Source organism: Eretmochelys imbricata, chromosome 25 (assembly GCF_965152235.1).
Source record: "Eretmochelys imbricata isolate rEreImb1 chromosome 25, rEreImb1.hap1, whole genome shotgun sequence".
In the NCBI taxonomy this organism is placed as follows: Eukaryota; Metazoa; Chordata; order Testudines; family Cheloniidae; genus Eretmochelys; species Eretmochelys imbricata.
In genome coordinates, this window is record NC_135596.1 from 17219075 (window position 1) to 17236826 (window position 17752).

At 55.6% G+C, this 17752-nt stretch overlaps 1 protein-coding gene across 1 annotated transcript; it reads left to right on the forward strand.

Annotated features, from left to right (window-relative positions):
• Positions 1–10125: 10125 nt before the first annotated feature.
• On the forward strand, positions 10126–16972 carry SMIM7 (small integral membrane protein 7). Its single transcript, XM_077842006.1, has 5 exons — positions 10126–10231; positions 10340–10381; positions 13013–13065; positions 14593–14683; positions 15327–16972. Exons 1-5 carry the CDS (start codon positions 10206–10208, stop codon positions 15340–15342), a joined length of 228 nt encoding a protein of 75 aa, XP_077698132.1. The 5' UTR covers positions 10126–10205; the 3' UTR covers positions 15343–16972.
• Positions 16973–17752: the final 780 nt, after the last annotated feature.

Below are 17752 nucleotides of genomic sequence, written 5' to 3' on the forward strand. Positions count from 1 at the left end.
GGGCACAGACCTGGGCACAGACCCCCCCGGCCAGCGCCTCCCGCCCTCGGGCACAGACCTGGGCACAGATCTCCCCCCCGGCCAGCGCCTCCCGCCCCGGGCACAGATCTCCCCCCCGGCCAGCGCCTCCCGCCCCGGGCACAGACCCCCCCCCGGCCAGCGCCTCCCGCCCCGGGCACAGACCCCCCCCCCCCCCCGGCCAGCGCCTCCCGCCCCGGGCACAGACCCCCCCCCCCGGCCAGCGCCTCCCGCCCCAGGCACAGACCTGGGCACAGATCTCCCCCCCGGCCAGCGCCTCCCGCCCCGGGCACAGACCCCCCCCCCCTGGCCAGCGCCTCCCGCCCCGGGCACAGACCCCCCCCCGGCCAGCGCCTCCCGCCCCGGGCACAGACCCCCCCCCGGCCAGCGCCTCCCGCCCCCGGGCACAGACCTGGGCACAGACCCCCCCGGCCAGCGCCTCCCGCCCCGGGCACAGACCTGGGCACAGATCTCCCCCCCGGCCAGCGCCTCCCGCCCCGGGCACAGACCCCCCCCCCCCGGCCAGCGCCTCCCGCCCCGGGCACAGACCCCCCCCCCGGCCAGCGCCTCCCGCCCCGGGCACAGACCCCCCCCCCCGGCCAGCGCCTCCCGCCCCGGGCACAGACCCCCCCCTGGCCAGCGCCTCCCGCCCCAGGCACAGACCCCCCCCCCGGCCAGCGCCTCCCGCCCCCGGGCACAGACCTGGGCACAGACCCCCCCGGCCAGCGCCTCCTGCCCTCGGGCACAGACCTGGGCACAGATCTCCCCCCCGGCCAGCGCCTCCCGCCCCGGGCACAGACCCCCCCCCGGCCAGCGCCTCCCGCCCCGGGCACAGACCCCCCCCCGGCCAGCGCCTCCCACCCCCGGGCACAGACCTGGGCACAGACCCCCCCGGCCAGCGCCTCCCGCCCCGGGCACAGACCCCCCCCCCGGCCAGCGCCTCCCGCCCCCGGGCACAGACCTGGGCACAGACCCCCCCGGCCAGCGCCTCCCGCCCCGGGCACAGACCCCCCCCCCCCGGCCAGCGCCTCCCGCCCCGGGCACAGACCCCCCCCGGCCAGCGCCTCCCGCCCCGGGCACAGACCCCCCCCCGGCCAGCGCCTCCCGCCCCCGGGCACAGACCTGGGCACAGACCCCCCCCGGCCAGCGCCTCCCGCCCCGGGCACAGACCTGGGCACAGATCTCCCCCCCGGCCAGCGCCTCCCGCCCCGGGCACAGACCCCCCCCCGGCCAGCGCCTCCCGCCCCGGGCACAGGACCCCCCCCCCCCGGCCAGCGCCTCCCGCCCCGGGCACAGACCCCCCCCCCGGCCAGCGCCTCCCGCCCCAGGCACAGACCCCCCCCCGGCCAGCGCCTCCCGCCCCCGGGCACAGACCTGGGCACAGACCCCCCCGGCCAGTGCCTCCCGCCCTCGGGCACAGACCTGGGCACAGATCTCCCCCCCGGCCAGCGCCTCCCGCCCCGGGCACAGACCCCCCCCCGGCCAGCGCCTCCCGCCCCGGGCACAGACCTGGGCACAGATCTCCCCCCCGGCCAGCGCCTCCCGCCCCGGGCACAGACCCCCCCCCCGGCCAGCGCCTCCCGCCCCGGGCACAGACCCCCCCCCGGCCAGCGCCTCCCGCCCCCGGGCACAGACCTGGGCACAGACCCCCCCGGCCAGCTCCTCCCGCCCCCGGGCACAGACCTGGGCACAGACCCCCCCGGCCAGCGCCTCCCGCCCTCGGGCACAGACCTGGGCACAGAGCCCCCCCCCGGCCAGCGCCTCCCGCCCCTGGGCACAGACCTGGGCACAGACCCCCCCGGCCAGCGCCTCCCGCCCCTGGGCACAGACCCCCCCGGCCAGCGCCTCCCGCCCCTGGGCACAGACCTGGGCACAGACCTCTCCGGCCAGCTCCTCTTGTACCCCTGGGCACAGACCCTTCCCAGGGTACACTCCCCCATCTCTGGCCACAGACCCCCCAGCCAGCTCCTCTTGTACCTCTGGCACAGACCCTCCCCCCTCTCCCCCCGACTGCCATCCCATCTACGGGCTCAGACCCCCATTCCCAGGCACAGACAACCCCCCAGTCAGCTCCTCTCATATCCCTGGCATGGACACCCATCCTTGGGCACAGAGCCCTGCCCTGTCCCTGGGCACAGAACCTGCCGTCTGCGCCTCTCCTCGCCTGGGCACAGACACCCACCCTGGCCAGATCCTCTCGTATCCCTAGCACAGACCCCATCTCTGGGGGCACAGAGCTCCCCTGGGCACAGACCTCTGCCCTGTTCCTGGGCACAGAATCTGCTGCCCAGCTCCTTTCCTACCCTGGGCACAGACTCTCCCCAGGGTACATACACACCTCAACCGCCTCCCCCATCTCTGGGCACAGACCCTCTCAACCAGCTCCATGTCCCCCAGGCACAGACACCTCCATCCCTGGGCACAGACCCCCCTGGCCAATTCCTCTTGTACCCCAGGCACATTCCACCCCCGAGGTACAGACACTCTCTCCCCACCCCACGACTGCCCTCCCATCTCCAGGCACAGACAACCCCATTCCCAGGCACAGACCCTCCCCCCCTACCCCGGCTAGTGCCTTATCCCCCCAGCATTGATCCCTCTCCTGAACAAATTCTCCACCTCCAGTGATCAGACCACCCCCACCCCGCCCCCAGCCCCCGGCTGACTTCCCTGCCCCTGGGGCACAGAACCCTCCGCCCTGCCTTCCGTTCACCTGTCCGGACAGCCCCACCCTTCTGCCCTCCCAACTGTGTGTCAGGGACCCATACAGATGAATTCCTGTTTCTGTGGGTGGAGATAGATGGAGCTCATTTAGCTGCTGGGAAACATCTCCCACCTCATCGAGCACTACCCATTACATAAGAACATAAAAACAGCCATACTGGGTAAGACCAAAGGTCCATCTAGCCCAGTAGCCTGTCTTCCGACAATGGCCAATGCCAGGTGCCCCAGAGGGAATGAACAGAACAGGTAACCATCAAGTGATCCATCCCCTGTCGCTCATTCCTAGCTTCTGGCAAACAGAGGCTAGGAACACCATCCCTGCCCATCCTGGCTAATAGCCATTGATGGACCAACCTATCCTTTATGAATGTATCTGGTTCTTTTTTGAACCCTGTTATAGTCTTGGCCTTCACAACATCTTCTGGCAAAGAGTTCCACAGGTTGACTGTGCATTGTGTGAAGAAATACTCCATCCCATTGGACACTCCCTATCTCATCCCAAGGCTACTGTTCCCCTTCCCACTGGGCCCTGTCCACTGTATCCTAGGCCTGCTGCTCCTATCCGATCAGACACTCCCATCTCATTTTACCAGGCTCTTCCCCATCCTATTCCAGTGCTGCTACTCCCCATGCAGCCCATCTCTGAAACCTGCCCCTAAGTGTGACTCATGCAAATGACGTTTCTGCTGCTGCTGAGTTATGCAAAGTGGCAACCATGGGCATCAAGTATCAGGGGGATAGCCATGTTAGTCTGTATCCACAAAAACAACAAGGAGTCTGGTGGCACCTTAAAGACTAATGGTGTTAAATTTGCAAATTAATTTTAGTTCTGCTGTTTCTCTTTGAAGTCTGTTTCTGAAGTTTTTTTGTTCAAGTATAGCTACTTTTAAATCTGTTATAGAATGTCCAGGAAGATTGAAGTGTTCTCCTACTGGCTTTTATATGTTACCATTCCTGATGTCCAATTTGTGTCCATTTATTCTTTTACGTATGGACTGCCTGGTTTGGCCAATATACATGGCAGAGGGGCATTACTGGCACATGATGACATATATAACATTAGTAGACACGCAGGTGAATGAGCATCTGATGGTGTGGCTGATATGATTGGGTCCTCTGATGGTGTCGCTAGAGTACGTAAGGGGACAGAGTAGGCAATGAGGTTTGCTATAGGGATTGGTTCCTGGGTTAGTGTTTCTGTGGTGTGGTGTGTAATTGCTGGTGAGTATTTGCTTCAGGTTGGGGGGCTGTCTGTAAGCAAGGACTGGCCTGCCTCCCAAGCTCTGTGAGAGTGAGGGATCATTTTCCAGGATAGGTTGTAGATCGTTGGTAATGTGCTGGAGAACAGAAGAACTAAAATTCATTTGCAAATTTAACACAATTAATTTGGGCTTGAATAGGGACTGGGATTGGCTGGCTCATTACAAAAGCAGCTTTGCCTCTTCTGGAATTGACACCTCCTCATCTATTATTGGGAGTGGACTACATCCACCGTGATCGAATTGGCCCTGTCAACACTGGTTCTCACTTGTGAGGTAACTCCCTTCTGTTCATGTATCATTATATAATGCCTGCATCTGTAATTTTCACTCCATGCATCTGAAGAAATGGTGTTTTACCCAGGAAAGTTTATACCCAAATAAATCTGTTAGTCTTTAAGGTGCCACCAGACTCCTTAACCGTGGGTATAGCTCCTTCACTGCAGGATTTGCCTTTGAATGTGTATCAAAAGCTTCAATGTGTGTCTAAAAGGGGAAGTGCTCTGCTTGTGGCTGCAACGGCAAAGTGAAGTCTGTACTGGGCTATTGAGAAAAGGTTTCTTAGGGACAGCAGATTCAGAAAGAGCCAGAAATAGGGAGGTCTAGCCCCACCTGTAATAACTGTGTTGGGCCCTGCATCCAGCTACTTCCCCAAGAGCAGCGGGAAGAGGATTAAAAATAAGGGGGATTTTAGAAGACCATCCACCTCATCCCAGATAAACAATTAAAAATGAATGGCTAAAATCAGTAAACTACTGAAGCTAGGCTCTGTGGTTTCCCAGCCTAACCTATTGTGTATTATACATGTACTCAGTGCGAGAAGATACTAGTGCCTTGCACAGAACCCACGTTCCTGATCAACAAGCTGTTCTCTCATTAAAGCTCCTAGTTACATAATTCAGTTGGGCTCTGCACTTTCTCCTGACAGAAAGCCTTCCTCACACTTCCTGACACACAAGGTCAAATGGAGGCATCCTAAGGAGAGTGAATCTACCGTCAACATTCATATTTAACATTTGAATATAGCATCCTATATGCACAGGGCACTGTATATTTAACATGTATATCTAAAACCCTAGGTGTATATATATAGCCCTGCATATTTTAAACCTACTTATATAGCTCTGTTCCTGCGAAGGTGCTTAAGCACAAGCTTAATTTTAAATAGTCCTATTAATGTAATTTTGAGTAGTCCCATTAAACTTAATATGACTATACATTTAAGCAGGTGGGTAAGTCTTTGCTGGATAGGGCCTATGACATTTAACTAAGGTTACAAGACAGAAATATTTTCATGTACTTATTCAACGTAAAAGAAAAAGAATCTTTCTCTTTGAGAACATCAGCACTGTACTGTAACATCAAGAATCATCAAAGGACACATAGACATAAGGAAGAAGATGAGCTTTCATTTTTTGTGTTTCAAATAAGAGTCCAGAGTCGGTTTTGCGTAGTATAAGTGACTTGGTGAAAAAGTTTGTTTCTAAATCCTCCAATTTCTAAGAGGATTAAAATGTTATCTGTTCTATTGCTGAGGGGGTCGTGATACTATTAACTATATTGTATGTGTCTGTAGCACTTTCCACTTGAGCAGATTACGGTGAATTAAGACTCTCAACACCCCTGGCAAATAAATATTAACTAGGGCTGTCCATTAACCACAGTTAACTCATGCGATTAACTCAAAAAAATTAATTGTGATTAAAAAATTAATTGCAATTAATCGCAATTTTAATTGCACGTTAAACAATATTCGTGGGTATTCACCCACAAAAGCTTATGCTCCAATACGTCTGTTAGTCTATAAAGTGCCACAGGACTCTTTGCCACTGTTAAACAATAGAATACCAATTGAAATTTATTAAATATTTTTGGATGTTTTTCTACATTTTCAAATATATTGATTTCAATTACAACACAGAATACAAAGTGTACAGTCCTCACTTTATGTTATTATTTTTTATTACAAATATTTGCACTGTAAAAATGATAAACAAAAGAAATAGTATTTTTCAGTTCACCTCATACAAGTACTGTAGTGCAATCTCTTTATCATGAATGTTGAACTTACAAATGTAGAATTATTTACAAAAAATAACTGCATTCAAAAATAAAACAATGTAAAACTTTAGAGCCTACAAGTCCACTCAGTCCTACTTCTTGTTCAGCCAATCGCTAAGACAAACAAGTTTGTTTACATTTATGGGAGATAATGCTGCCCAATTTTTATTTACAATGTCACCAGAAAGTGAGAAGAGGCATTCCCATAGGACTTTCTAGCCAGCCTTGCCATGCCAGATATGCTAAACATTCATATGTCCCTTCATGCTTCGGCCACCATTCCAGAGGACATGCTTCCATGCTGATGATGCTCGTTAAAAAAAAAAAAATGCTTAAATTAAATTTGACTGAACTCCTTGGGGGAGAATTGTCTGTCTCCTGCTCTGTTTCACTTGCATTCTGCAATTTATTTCATGTTATTAAAAAAAAAAAAAAAAAGTGTGGGGGGTGAGAAAGCCTGGATTTGTGCTGGACATGGCCCACCTTGATTACCATGCACATTGTAGGGAGAGTGGTCACTTTGGATGAGCTATTACCAGCGGGAGAGTGAGTTTGTGTGTGTGGTTTTTGGAGGGGGGTGAGGGGGTGAGAGAACCTGGATTTGTGCAGGAAATGGCCCACCTTGATTATCATGCACATTGTGTAGAGAGTTGTCACTTTGGATGGGCTATTACCAGCAGGAGAGTGAGTTTGTGTGTGAGGGGGTGGAGGGTGAGAAAACCTGGATTTGTCCTGGAAATGGCCCAACTTGATGATCACTTTAGATAAGCTATTACCAGCAGGACAGTGGGGTGGGAGGAGGTATTGTTTCATGATCTCTGTGTGTATATAAAGTCTGCTGCAGTTTCCACGGTATGCATCCGATGAAGTGAGCTGTAGCTCACGAAAGCTCATGCTCAAATAAATTGGTTAGTCTCTAAGGTGCCACAAGTACTCCTTTTCTTTTAGTCTCAGATGATGACCCAGCACATTTTGTTCATTTTAAGAACACTGTTGCTGCAGATTTGACAAAACGCAAAAAAGGTACCAATGTGAGATTTTTAAAGATAGTACAGCCCTCGACCCAAGGTTTAAGAATCTGAAGTGCTTTCCAAAAAATCTGAGAGATATGAGGTGTGGAGCATGCTTTCAGCAGTCTTAAAAGAACAACACTCCAATGCAGATACTACAGAACCACTGAAAAAGAAAATCAGCCTTCTACTGGTGGCATCTGACTGCCAGTGGGCCATGGAGCCAGGCCCATGCTCAGAACGGGCCCCGTCCTGCTCTGCTTGCACTGTGACCTGAGACCCCGCCAGCCCACTGGCTCCCCCACCCACCACTTGCTCTTCTCTGCCTGCCTGCCAGCTGGCAGAGGGCTCCTCTCCACCTCCTGGCCCCACCCACTAGCTTCTCTCTACCTCCAGTGGGATCCCAGGGCACCTCCAGCTCCAGGCAGTCTTTGCTTCCCACCACCTGTGGGGCCCCACCTGTCTCTCTGGAGCTGAGCTGCCTGGGACTGGTGCAGAAGCCTGGCCAGTCTCAGTCAGTGGCAGAGACAGTGTTGGGGGCTTGGCTGGGCCCCTCCAGGCAAGTGGATCCTGAGGGAGCCCGCCTGGGGCAGGCCTTAGCCTGGCTGATCATGCCACTTCCAAGGGGCCGGAGGGATTCCCCATCCCTGGACCACCCCGACTGCACTGGTGGCGCAGCCCGGAAAACACAGTCGCCTCCCAGCAGGACCAGTGAGTGCAGCTGGGCGTGGGTCTGTGGAGGGCCTGGGTGGGAGTGCTGGGCTGTGAAGATCTCTATGTGTTGGGGCACTAGGGAATGGGGTTCTGTGTGGGATGCTAGGCAATTGTGGTGGGGCTGTGGGTAGGGGGGCGCTGGGCGGGGTGGTGGTATGCAGGGTGCTATGCATTTGTGGCAGGGTCTAGGAGACACTGGGCATAGCAAATCCAGGAGGGCTCTGACTATAGGGAATCGGGAGGGTGTTCTGATGTTGGGTAGGGGGGATGTGTGGTACAGCATGGACCCAGCCCTGAGGAGAAGGAGCACGCTGGCAGCACAAGGCTGGGCAGGCCATTGTGCATCTGGTAACTGCCGGTTTGTAAATAGTGCCCTCACACTGGGCTGGGCAGAGCGGGGCCACCCCTGCCATGCCATGACCCTAGCCGGCCCAACCCCCCTGCACCATGCTCCATTGCCCCCATGGGGGCCCACAAAAAGTTAATCCAGCCCTGCTCAGATGATGAAAATAAACATGCATCAGTCTGCACTGCTTTGGACTGTTATCGAGCAGAACCTGTCATCAGCATGGACGCATGGCCTCTGGAATGGTGGATGAAGCATGAAGGGACATACGAATCTTTAGGGCATCTGGCATGTAAATATCTTGCGATGCCGGCTGCAGTAGTGCGAACGCCTCTTCTCATTTTCAGGTGACATTGTTGACAAGAAGCAGACAGCATTATCTCCTGCAAATGTAAACAGACTTGTTTATTTGAGCGATTGGCTGAAGAAGAAGTAGGACTGAGTTTTACATTGTTGTAGGCTCTAAAGTTTTACATTGTTTTATTTTTGAATGCAGTAATTTTCTGTGCAAATTCTACACTTGTAAGTTCAACTTCCATGATAAAAAGATTGCACTACAGTATTTGTATTAAGTGAATTGAAAAATACTGTTTCTTTTGGCTTTACAGTACAAATGTTTATAATAAAAAATAAATATAAAGTGAACACTGCTCACTTTATATTCTGTGTTGTAATTGAAATCAATATATTTGAAAATGTGGAAAAATTTAACTTTTAAAAATTTTTAATTAAAAAAATAAACATCCAAAAATTTATATAAATGGTATTTTATTATTGTTTAACAGTGTGATTCATTTTTTTAAGAGCTTGACAGCCCTCATATTAACCCTTGATAATCAATTAGGGGAAACTGAAATACAGGGAGGGGAAGTGAGATACTCAAAGCATGTTAAGGAGGCCTTGTGGCACCTTAGAGACTAACAAAATTATTTGAGCATAAGCGATGAAGTGAGCTGTAGCTTACGAAAGCTTATGCTCAAATAAATTTGTTAGTCTCTAAGGTGCCACAAGTCCTCCTTTTCCTTTTGTGGACACAGACTAACACGGCTGCTACTCTGAAACCTGTCAAGGCATGTTGGTAGCAGAGCTGGCAATAGAACATGAGTCCTAATTCCCACTCCTGAGCTTTAACCATTAGTCCATGTTTCCCTCTGTAATTAACCCAGGTTAGCCAATATGGGCTAAAGATTTAATTCCTCACATTCAACATGTGCATCTTCCTTCCTCTAATTCTTCCCCGGTTCTTCTGTCCTTCTGCAACTGGGCCTGGGTTGGGCGGGAGACCAGGACTCCTGGGTTCTACCCTCGGGGATGGGAGGGGGAAGGGTGTAGGATGCTATGCCCAGCCCGGGGGAAGGCCGAGGGGACCAGGACTCCTAGGTTCTATCCCCAGGGATGGGAGGGGGGAAGGAGGACTCTGGGCTCCATGCCCAGCCCAAGGGAAGGCCGAGGGGACCAGGACTCCTGGGTTCTATCCCCAGGGATGGGAGGGGGGAAGGAGGACTCTGGGCTCCATGCCCAGCCCGGGGGAAGGCCGAGGGGACCAGGACTCCTGGGTTCTATCCCCAGGGATGGGAGGGGGGAAGGAGGACTCTGGGCTCCATGCCCAGCCCGGGGGAAGGCCGAGGGGACCAGGACTCCTGGGTTCTATCCCCAGGGATGGGAGGGGGGAAGGAGGACTCTGGGCTCCATGCCCAGCCCGGGGGAAGGCCGAGGGGACCAGGACTCCTGGGTTCTATCCCCAGGGATGGGAGGGGGGAAGGAGGACTCTGGGCTCCATGCCCAGCCCGGGGGAAGGCCGAGGGGACCAGGACTCCTGGGTTCTATCCCCAGGGATGGGAGGGGGGAAGGACTCTGGGCTCCATGCCCAGCCCGGGGGAAGGCCGAGGGGACCAGGACTCCTGGGTTCCACCCCGACTCTCTCCCAGGGGTACCCTACCGAGAGTCCCCACCCCGAGCAGACAGGCCCCGCCCCCTGTACCGCCCCCTAGCGGCAAAGCCAGGAGGTCTCGGCGCAAGGACTGAGCTGGAGCCTCCCTTTCCGGTTCCGGGCCCGGTCCGGAAGCCGCCGCGATGATCGGGGACCTGCTGCTCTGCGGGTACCGGGGCGGGATACGGGGCCGGGGGGAGCGGGCGGGAGTCCCCGGAAAGCGCCCGGCTCCCCGGCCGCTCGCACCCGCTCTAACCCGCTCTCTCTCTCCCCTTAGGACGCTGCTGATGAACGCCGGCGCCGTGTTAAACTTCAGGCTGTGAGTGGGGCGGGGGCGGATCGGGCCCTCCCGTAACCAGCCGCTGAACGGGCCGCCGCTGGGTCCTCTCGGCCCCCGGCCCGGGTGCCCGCGGCTGCCCCGCTCGCCGGGCCGGTGCTGCCCTCCCCCGGCCCGGGTGCCCGCGGCTGCCCCGCTCGCCGGGCCGGTGCTGCCCTCCCCCGGCCCGGGTGCCCGCGGCTGCCCCGCTCGCCGGGCCGGTGCTGCCCTCCCCCGGCCCGGGTGCCCGCGGCTGCCCCGCTCGCCGGGCCGGTGCTGCCTTCCCCCGGCCCGGGTGCCCGCGGCTGCCCCGCTCGCCGGGCCGGTGCTGCCCTCCCCCGGCCCGGGTGCCCGCGGCTGCCCCGCTCGCCGGGCCGGTGCTGCCCTCCCCCGGCCCGGGTGCCCGCGGCTGCCCCGCTCGCCGGGCCGGTGCTGCCCTCCCCCGGCCCGGGTGCCCGCGGCTGCCCCGCTCGCCGGGCCGGTGCTGCCCTCCCCCGGCCCGGGTGCCCGCGGCTGCCCCGCTCGCCGGGCCGGTGCTGCCCTCCCCCGGCCCGGGTGCCCGCGGCTGCCCCGCTCGCCGGGCCGGTGCTGCCTTCCCCCGGCCCGGGTGCCCGCGGCTGCCCCGCTCGCCGGGCCGGTGCTGCCCTCCCCCGGCCCGGGTGCCCGCGGCTGCCCCGCTCGCCGGGCCGGTGCTGCCCTCCCCCGGCCCGGGTGCCCGCGGCTGCCCCGCTCGCCGGGCCGGTGCTGCCCTCCCCCGGCCCGGGTGCCCGCGGCTGCCCCGCTCGCCGGGCCGGTGCTGCCCTCCCCCGGCCCGGGTGCCCGCGGCTGCCCCGCTCGCCGGGCCGGTGCTGCCTTCCCCCGGCCCGGGTGCCCGCGGCTGCCCCGCTCGCCGGGCCGGTGCTGCCTTCCCCCGGCCCGGGTGCCCGCGGCTGCCCCGCTCGCCGGGCCGGTGCTGCCTTCCCCCGGCCCGGGTGCCCGCGGCTGCCCCGCTCGCCGGGCCGGTGCTGCCCTCCCCCGGCCCGGGTGCCCGCGGCTGCCCCGCTCGCCGGGCCGGTGCTGCCTTCCCCCGGCCCGGGTGCCCGCGGCTGCCCCGCTCGCCGGGCCGGTGCTGCCTTCCCCCGGCCCGGGTGCCCGCGGCTGCCCCGCTCGCCGGGCCGGTGCTGCCTTCCCCCGGCCCGGGTGCCCGCGGCTGCCCCGCTCGCCGGGCCGGTGCTGCCCTCCCCCGGCCCGGGTGCCCGCGGCTGCCCCGCTCGCCGGGCCGGTGCTGCCCTCCCCCGGCCCGGGTGCCCGCGGCTGCCCCGCTCGCCGGGCCGGTGCTGCCTTCCCCCGGCCCGGGTGCCCGCGGCTGCCCCGCTCGCCGGGCCGGTGCTGCCCTCCCCCGGCCCGGGTGCCCGCGGCTGCCCCGCTCGCCGGGCCGGTGCTGCCCTCCCCCGGCCCGGGTGCCCGCGGCTGCCCCGCTCGCCGGGCCGGTGCTGCCCTCCCCCGGCCCGGGTGCCCGCGGCTGCCCCGCTCGCCGGGCCGGTGCTGCCCTCCCCCGGCCCGGGTGCCCGCGGCTGCCCCGCTCGCCGGGCCGGTGCTGCCTTCCCCCGGCCCGGGTGCCCGCGGCTGCCCCGCTCGCCGGGCCGGTGCTGCCTTCCCCCGGCCCGGGTGCCCGCGGCTGCCCCGCTCGCCGGGCCGGTGCTGCCCTCCCCCGGCCCGGGTGCCCGCGGCTGCCCCGCTCGCCGGGCCGGTGCTGCCCTCCCCCGGCCCGGGTGCCCGCGGCTGCCCCGCTCGCCGGGCCGGTGCTGCCTTCCCCCGGCCCGGGTGCCCGCGGCTGCCCCGCTCGCCGGGCCGGTGCTGCCCTCCCCCGGCCCGGGTGCCCGCGGCTGCCCCGCTCGCCGGGCCGGTGCTGCCTTCCCCCGGCCCGGGTGCCCGCGGCTGCCCCGCTCGCCGGGCCGGTGCTGCCCTCCCCCGGCCCGGGTGCCCGCGGCTGCCCCGCTCGCCGGGCCGGTGCTGCCCTCCCCCGGCCCGGGTGCCCGCGGCTGCCCCGCTCGCCGGGCCGGTGCTGCCCTCCCCCGGCCCGGGTGCCCGCGGCTGCCCCGCTCGCCGGGCCGGTGCTGCCCTCCCCCGGCCCGGGTGCCCGCGGCTGCCCCGCTCGCCGGGCCGGTGCTGCCCTCCCCCGGCCCGGGTGCCCGCGGCTGCCCCGCTCGCCGGGCCGGTGCTGCCCTCCCCCGGCCCGGGTGCCCGCGGCTGCCCCGCTCGCCGGGCCGGTGCTGCCTTCCCCCGGCCCGGGTGCCCGCGGCTGCCCCGCTCGCCGGGCCGGTGCTGCCCTCCCCCGGCCCGGGTGCCCGCGGCTGCCCCGCTCGCCGGGCCGGTGCTGCCCTCCCCCGGCCCGGGTGCCCGCGGCTGCGCCGACTGCAGAGGGGAGTCGTGTTCCCCCTGCCTTGTGGCACCTTCAGCACCAGCCAGGGTCTCCACCCTCCCAGTCACTCCTGGCAGGCTGCTGTCCCCCAGGGCTCTGGTGGGTCGCACCACGTTCAAACTCTTGTTAGGTTAATTGTCTGGTCCCAAACCCTATGGACTCCCGCCTAGGGCTGGTACTGGCAATGCGTGTCTGCTCCCAGCAATGTGGAAATAACTCCTGTGTCCCTGCAGGAAGAAGAAAGACGCTCAGGGCTTTGGTGAAGAGTCTAGGGAGCCAACTACGGGTAATAGGCTCAATGAGTGAACGCTTGGTCTGGGACTCTTAGGGCATGGCTACACTTGCAGATGTAGAGCGCTTTGGGTTAAACCAGCCTTCGGAGAGCGCAGTAGGGAAAGCGCAGCAATCTGTCCACACTGACCGCTTCAAGCGCTCTGGCGTGGCCACATTTGTGGCACATGCAGCGGCATTGGGAGCGGTGCATTATGGGCAGCTGTCCCAGCATGCAAGTGACTGCAATGTGCTTTTCAAATGGGGGGTGGAGTGGAGTGTGACAGGAAGTGTGTTGTGAGTATGTGGGTGGAGAGAGAGTGGGTTCTTGGGGGGCTGAGAGCATGTCAGCATTCTGTCTTGTAAGTTCAGACAGCAGCAGACCTCCATCCCCACCCGCCGCTCTCTCTCTCACACACAGCCTTCCACACTAATGGTTGCTTTGTCTCGGAGCAGATAAGCAGCTGGCTGTCAGAAACCGAGCTTTCAAAGGGCATGTCCGCATTCCTACGGTGATTCAAAAACAATGACAAGAGTGGCTACTTGAATTAAGGGGATTATGGGGCGTTTCCAGAGGCTGCTCAGAGTGCAGTAATGCAACACCTCATCCACACTGGCGCTGCGGGGGTGCAGCAAACATTATTCCACTCGCGAGGTGGAGTACCAGCAGCGCTGTAGCCACCGAGTCAGAGCGCTGTACGTGCCTTGCCAGTGTGGATGGGTAGTGAGCTAGTGCGCCTGGGGCTCCTTTATTGCACTGTAACTCGCAAGTGTAGCCAAGCCCTTCGCATGTGTAGTTTCCCTCAGTGTGGGCACTACAAAGATGGTTGTGAATGAAGCACTTTGTTCATACAGGTGGCTTCCCTCTGATTAATCAAATCTACATGGGAAACCTCTAAGACAAAAGTGCTTAACATGAACCCATTTCTGAGACACCCAAATATGAGTTCACTGATCCATCTATAGCTAGTGACTGGCTCACCAATCTCTGCTTACAACTTGCTGAACAACATTTCCCTAGGGGCTTTGCAGGCACTGCTCTTCCTCTCAGAACTGTGACTTGGAGAAGGAGTCCTAAGATTTACAGTGTACATTCCCTCCTGCATTTTTGGATACTGGCGTCTATGCTGCAGAAGAACTCAGTGCCTTTATGTGTTGATTTCCTCATTAATGTTTGTGCCTTTAAGTTGCCCCTATGTATTTATCCTCATTATGATGAATGATTGAGGTGGGAAGACCACATACTATAACATGTGGCCATGACAGCTGTCCTTTTCCTTTTTTGGAATGGGACGTGACCTACCTTCTGCTTTCTTTTCCTTGTTTTCTAGACCTTTGTGGGTGTTCGTGACAGACTAAACTAGGTGGTGGCCATCCTCTCCCAAATCTCCATTTCTCGTTTGTTTTGTCCTTTGTAACATTCAGTTTTTATTTTGAATTAACAGTCTATGACGTGTTTCAGTTAATATTGAAAATGTGAAGTGTAAATGTGTGTGTCTGTATTTGCTGTATATGATAAAGGGTTTTTCCTTTGATTTTCTAGGTGACAATATCAGGGAGTTCTTGTTGAGTCTCAGGTACTTTCGAATCTTCATTGCCTTGTGGAACATCTTCATGATGTTTTGCATGATTGTGTAAGTAGAACCAGATTGGATCTCATTGCTATAATTTTTTTCTTAAGTTAAACATCTTGGTTTTGTTTCTAACTCCTCTTCTTCTGATCCTGCTGTCTTCCTTTGTTTTGAGCTGCTGTTGAGCCTCATTTGTTTCAATTTTGATCTGCAAGGAGATGTTCACTGACCTTGTTACTTAATGATAATGAAACTCGTAATGCATGATGAATTTAGTTTCTCTGTTCATCAATAAGAGATTCAACCTTGAATCTAGTGCTTCTTACCATGTGTTGCTTAAACATGTCAGTTATGTTGGAAGACCAGGGTAAATGACGTTAGTGGTGTCTTGGATGTGAAAAAAACAAACTCTCACACAGAAAAACCAACCCCTTGGGCTAGGCCAGCTTCACGGCCTTGCAGATGCCTTCATGCTGCCTCTCAAAACCCTGGATTTGAGCCTCATGCTCAGTCTCAATGGACAGGCTGGCAAAATATCTGCTAGCGTTTCACCTGTGTAGCTATATGGTCCAATGAGTGGGAAAGCAGAACTGATGCAGATATGTATTAATGTCTCTTCTGGCAGTAGTGACATTTAATTGGGTGACTAGTATACAATTATACCCAATTCTCAACTACTTTTGTTTTTTTCTGTTATATCTGCTAGGTTATTTGGATCTTGAAAGTCATCCAGAAACCTGTTTGGAGAGCTTTCTTTATCTGGTAACTTGGAGGAGGCTTTTGGCTGGAAACATGACCTTTCCATAAACTAAAAGACTGCAATGTTTTCAAAATATGAACAAAGAATTTTGGTCTGTTCTTTTATACAAGGGTCTAAATGTTAAAGAGATAGAACACATTCATATTCTTGGGCAGATTGTAATAGATGGTGTGATTATTATGTAAATGAAAGTAGCTTCTTGTTAAATGGTGGGGAGCACTTTCATGGTTGGTAGACACACAAACTGACCCTCCTGGACCATATTTACCAAAAGTGTGGGCTGACTCTTGGGACTTACTGCATATCTTTTTTTCAACAGACCCCAATAAATATTGGACTAACAGCAAACACTTTGACCCATGTGTATACCCTCCTCTAGCTTGCCTCTATGGGAGTGTCACCTTTTAGGCCTACCAACCTTGATGCTCAAAGCAAAATTGTTCAACTTTTCTAGCATATATAAATAACTTCTAAATGATGATGCTGGCCCAGCAACATGATGCTTGGTGAACTGTAGAACTACAACAACATCTGATGGTCACAAGAATCTCTGCTTTCAGTCACTCCTTGCTCTTAGTCTGTTATGGCATAGTATAGGCTATTTGAGGAGCCACTGCTCTATTGTCTGAGACCAATTTTGCAATTTGTAAGGCATTTTTATAAAGTTAAGCAAAACAATGTTATATTCCTGTAATTTTAATGATTGTCAGTTTTGTATCTAACTATAGAGAGCTGCGTAGCACTCGAAATATCTGGATGTCATGAGCTGCGCAATAAAGAAATAACTTATGGGAGGCGGAGAAGAATGTTGTTCACTATATCAAAGATAGTATTTGCCTGCAAACTGCCCTAGAGAATCTACCTACTGAGACAGGTAGATTTTGTGGATATGGAGTTAGCAGAGTAGAGGCCACCAGAATTATGCCTTTCTCAAGCTGGTTATAAATGTCATTGAAGTTGAAATAACTGAGCATACAGACACTGCTACTTATACAATTAAATTCCAGTAAAGAGGGTCCAGAATCTCAGGAACAAGCTCCAAAGAACTTGTAGGTTAAAAAAATACACATTCATCATCAAAAGAAGTAATAGGTCTTGAGATCTTAAACTAACTTCCAAGTATTATGAGAATATACACATCAGAACAGGCTGAAAAGAAAATTTTAAGAATAATTAATTCTTCAGTCTTTTTTTTCTTTCTCTTCGGGCTTTCCAAGTTATGTGGTAAAACAGCATTTAAGTAAACATTTAATTTAGGCCTAAGGGAGTGATTGTATGTCAGCATATTTTTGTACTTGCTGTTAGTGCACTATCTTCTTAATAGCAGTTACAATAGTCACATTTCTTTCATGCAAAAGTGCTAAATGTAATTAAGGTTTTTATAGCTTCTGTAATTTAAATATCAATTAAATGATCTGTTTTTATCAGTTGATATGTAATATGCATGTTCTAGATTCATAGCACACATCTAAGATAGTTACCAAATTTAGTGTAATCAGACTTCTTAAATCAGTGTTGGTGATTGTGTATGTGTAAATTGTTTATCTTCCAAACCAGTACTGGAGGTTTCAATAAAAATGGCTCAGATTATACATCCCTGTTGAGCTCTGGTGGATAATATATAAATGGATTTGAAGAGAGTAGTTTTATTTTTAGAGTGTTAAAGCTGCTTGGTACTCTGTTAGTTCCTAGTAGAGTCAACTAGTAAGGGCCAGGTTTCAGAGTACAGGTTTCAGAGTAACAGCCATGTTAGTCTGTATTCGCAAAAAGAAAAGGAGTACTTGTGGCACCTTAGAGACTAACCAATTTATTTGAGCATTAGCTTTCGTGAGCTACAGCTCACTTCATCGGATGCATACTGTGGAAACTGCAGAAGACATTATATACACAGAGACCATGAAACAATACCTCCTCCCACCCCACTCTCAGAATAAGCTTTTGTGAGCTACAGCTAACTTCATTGGAAGCTTACGAAAGTTTTATGCTCAAATAAATTTTAGTCTCTAAGGTGCCACAAGTCCTCCTTTTCTTTTAGTAAGAGTCAGTTTCATTGTAGAACTGCCGAGAAGGTCTAAGAGTTAATTGGTTTGTCCTGTAATTGTGACGTCTTTTTTTTTTTCTCCAGCATTTTTTATTTTTATTTATTAATTGAAATTGGCCTCCCTTGGTAAGTAGCTTTGGTGTCCTCTACAACTAAAATAATTAAGTGATAAATAAATAGCTGTTTATAATAAAAAGCCCAGCAGTGGAACCTTCCTAGTCATAGTTCCTATTGACCAGTCAAATCAGGAAGCTTGCCTAAGAGAGCAAATTTTACACTGTGCCCAGAAGCTTCCTAAACTTCGTCTCTGGAATGATCAGGCCCCATAGGC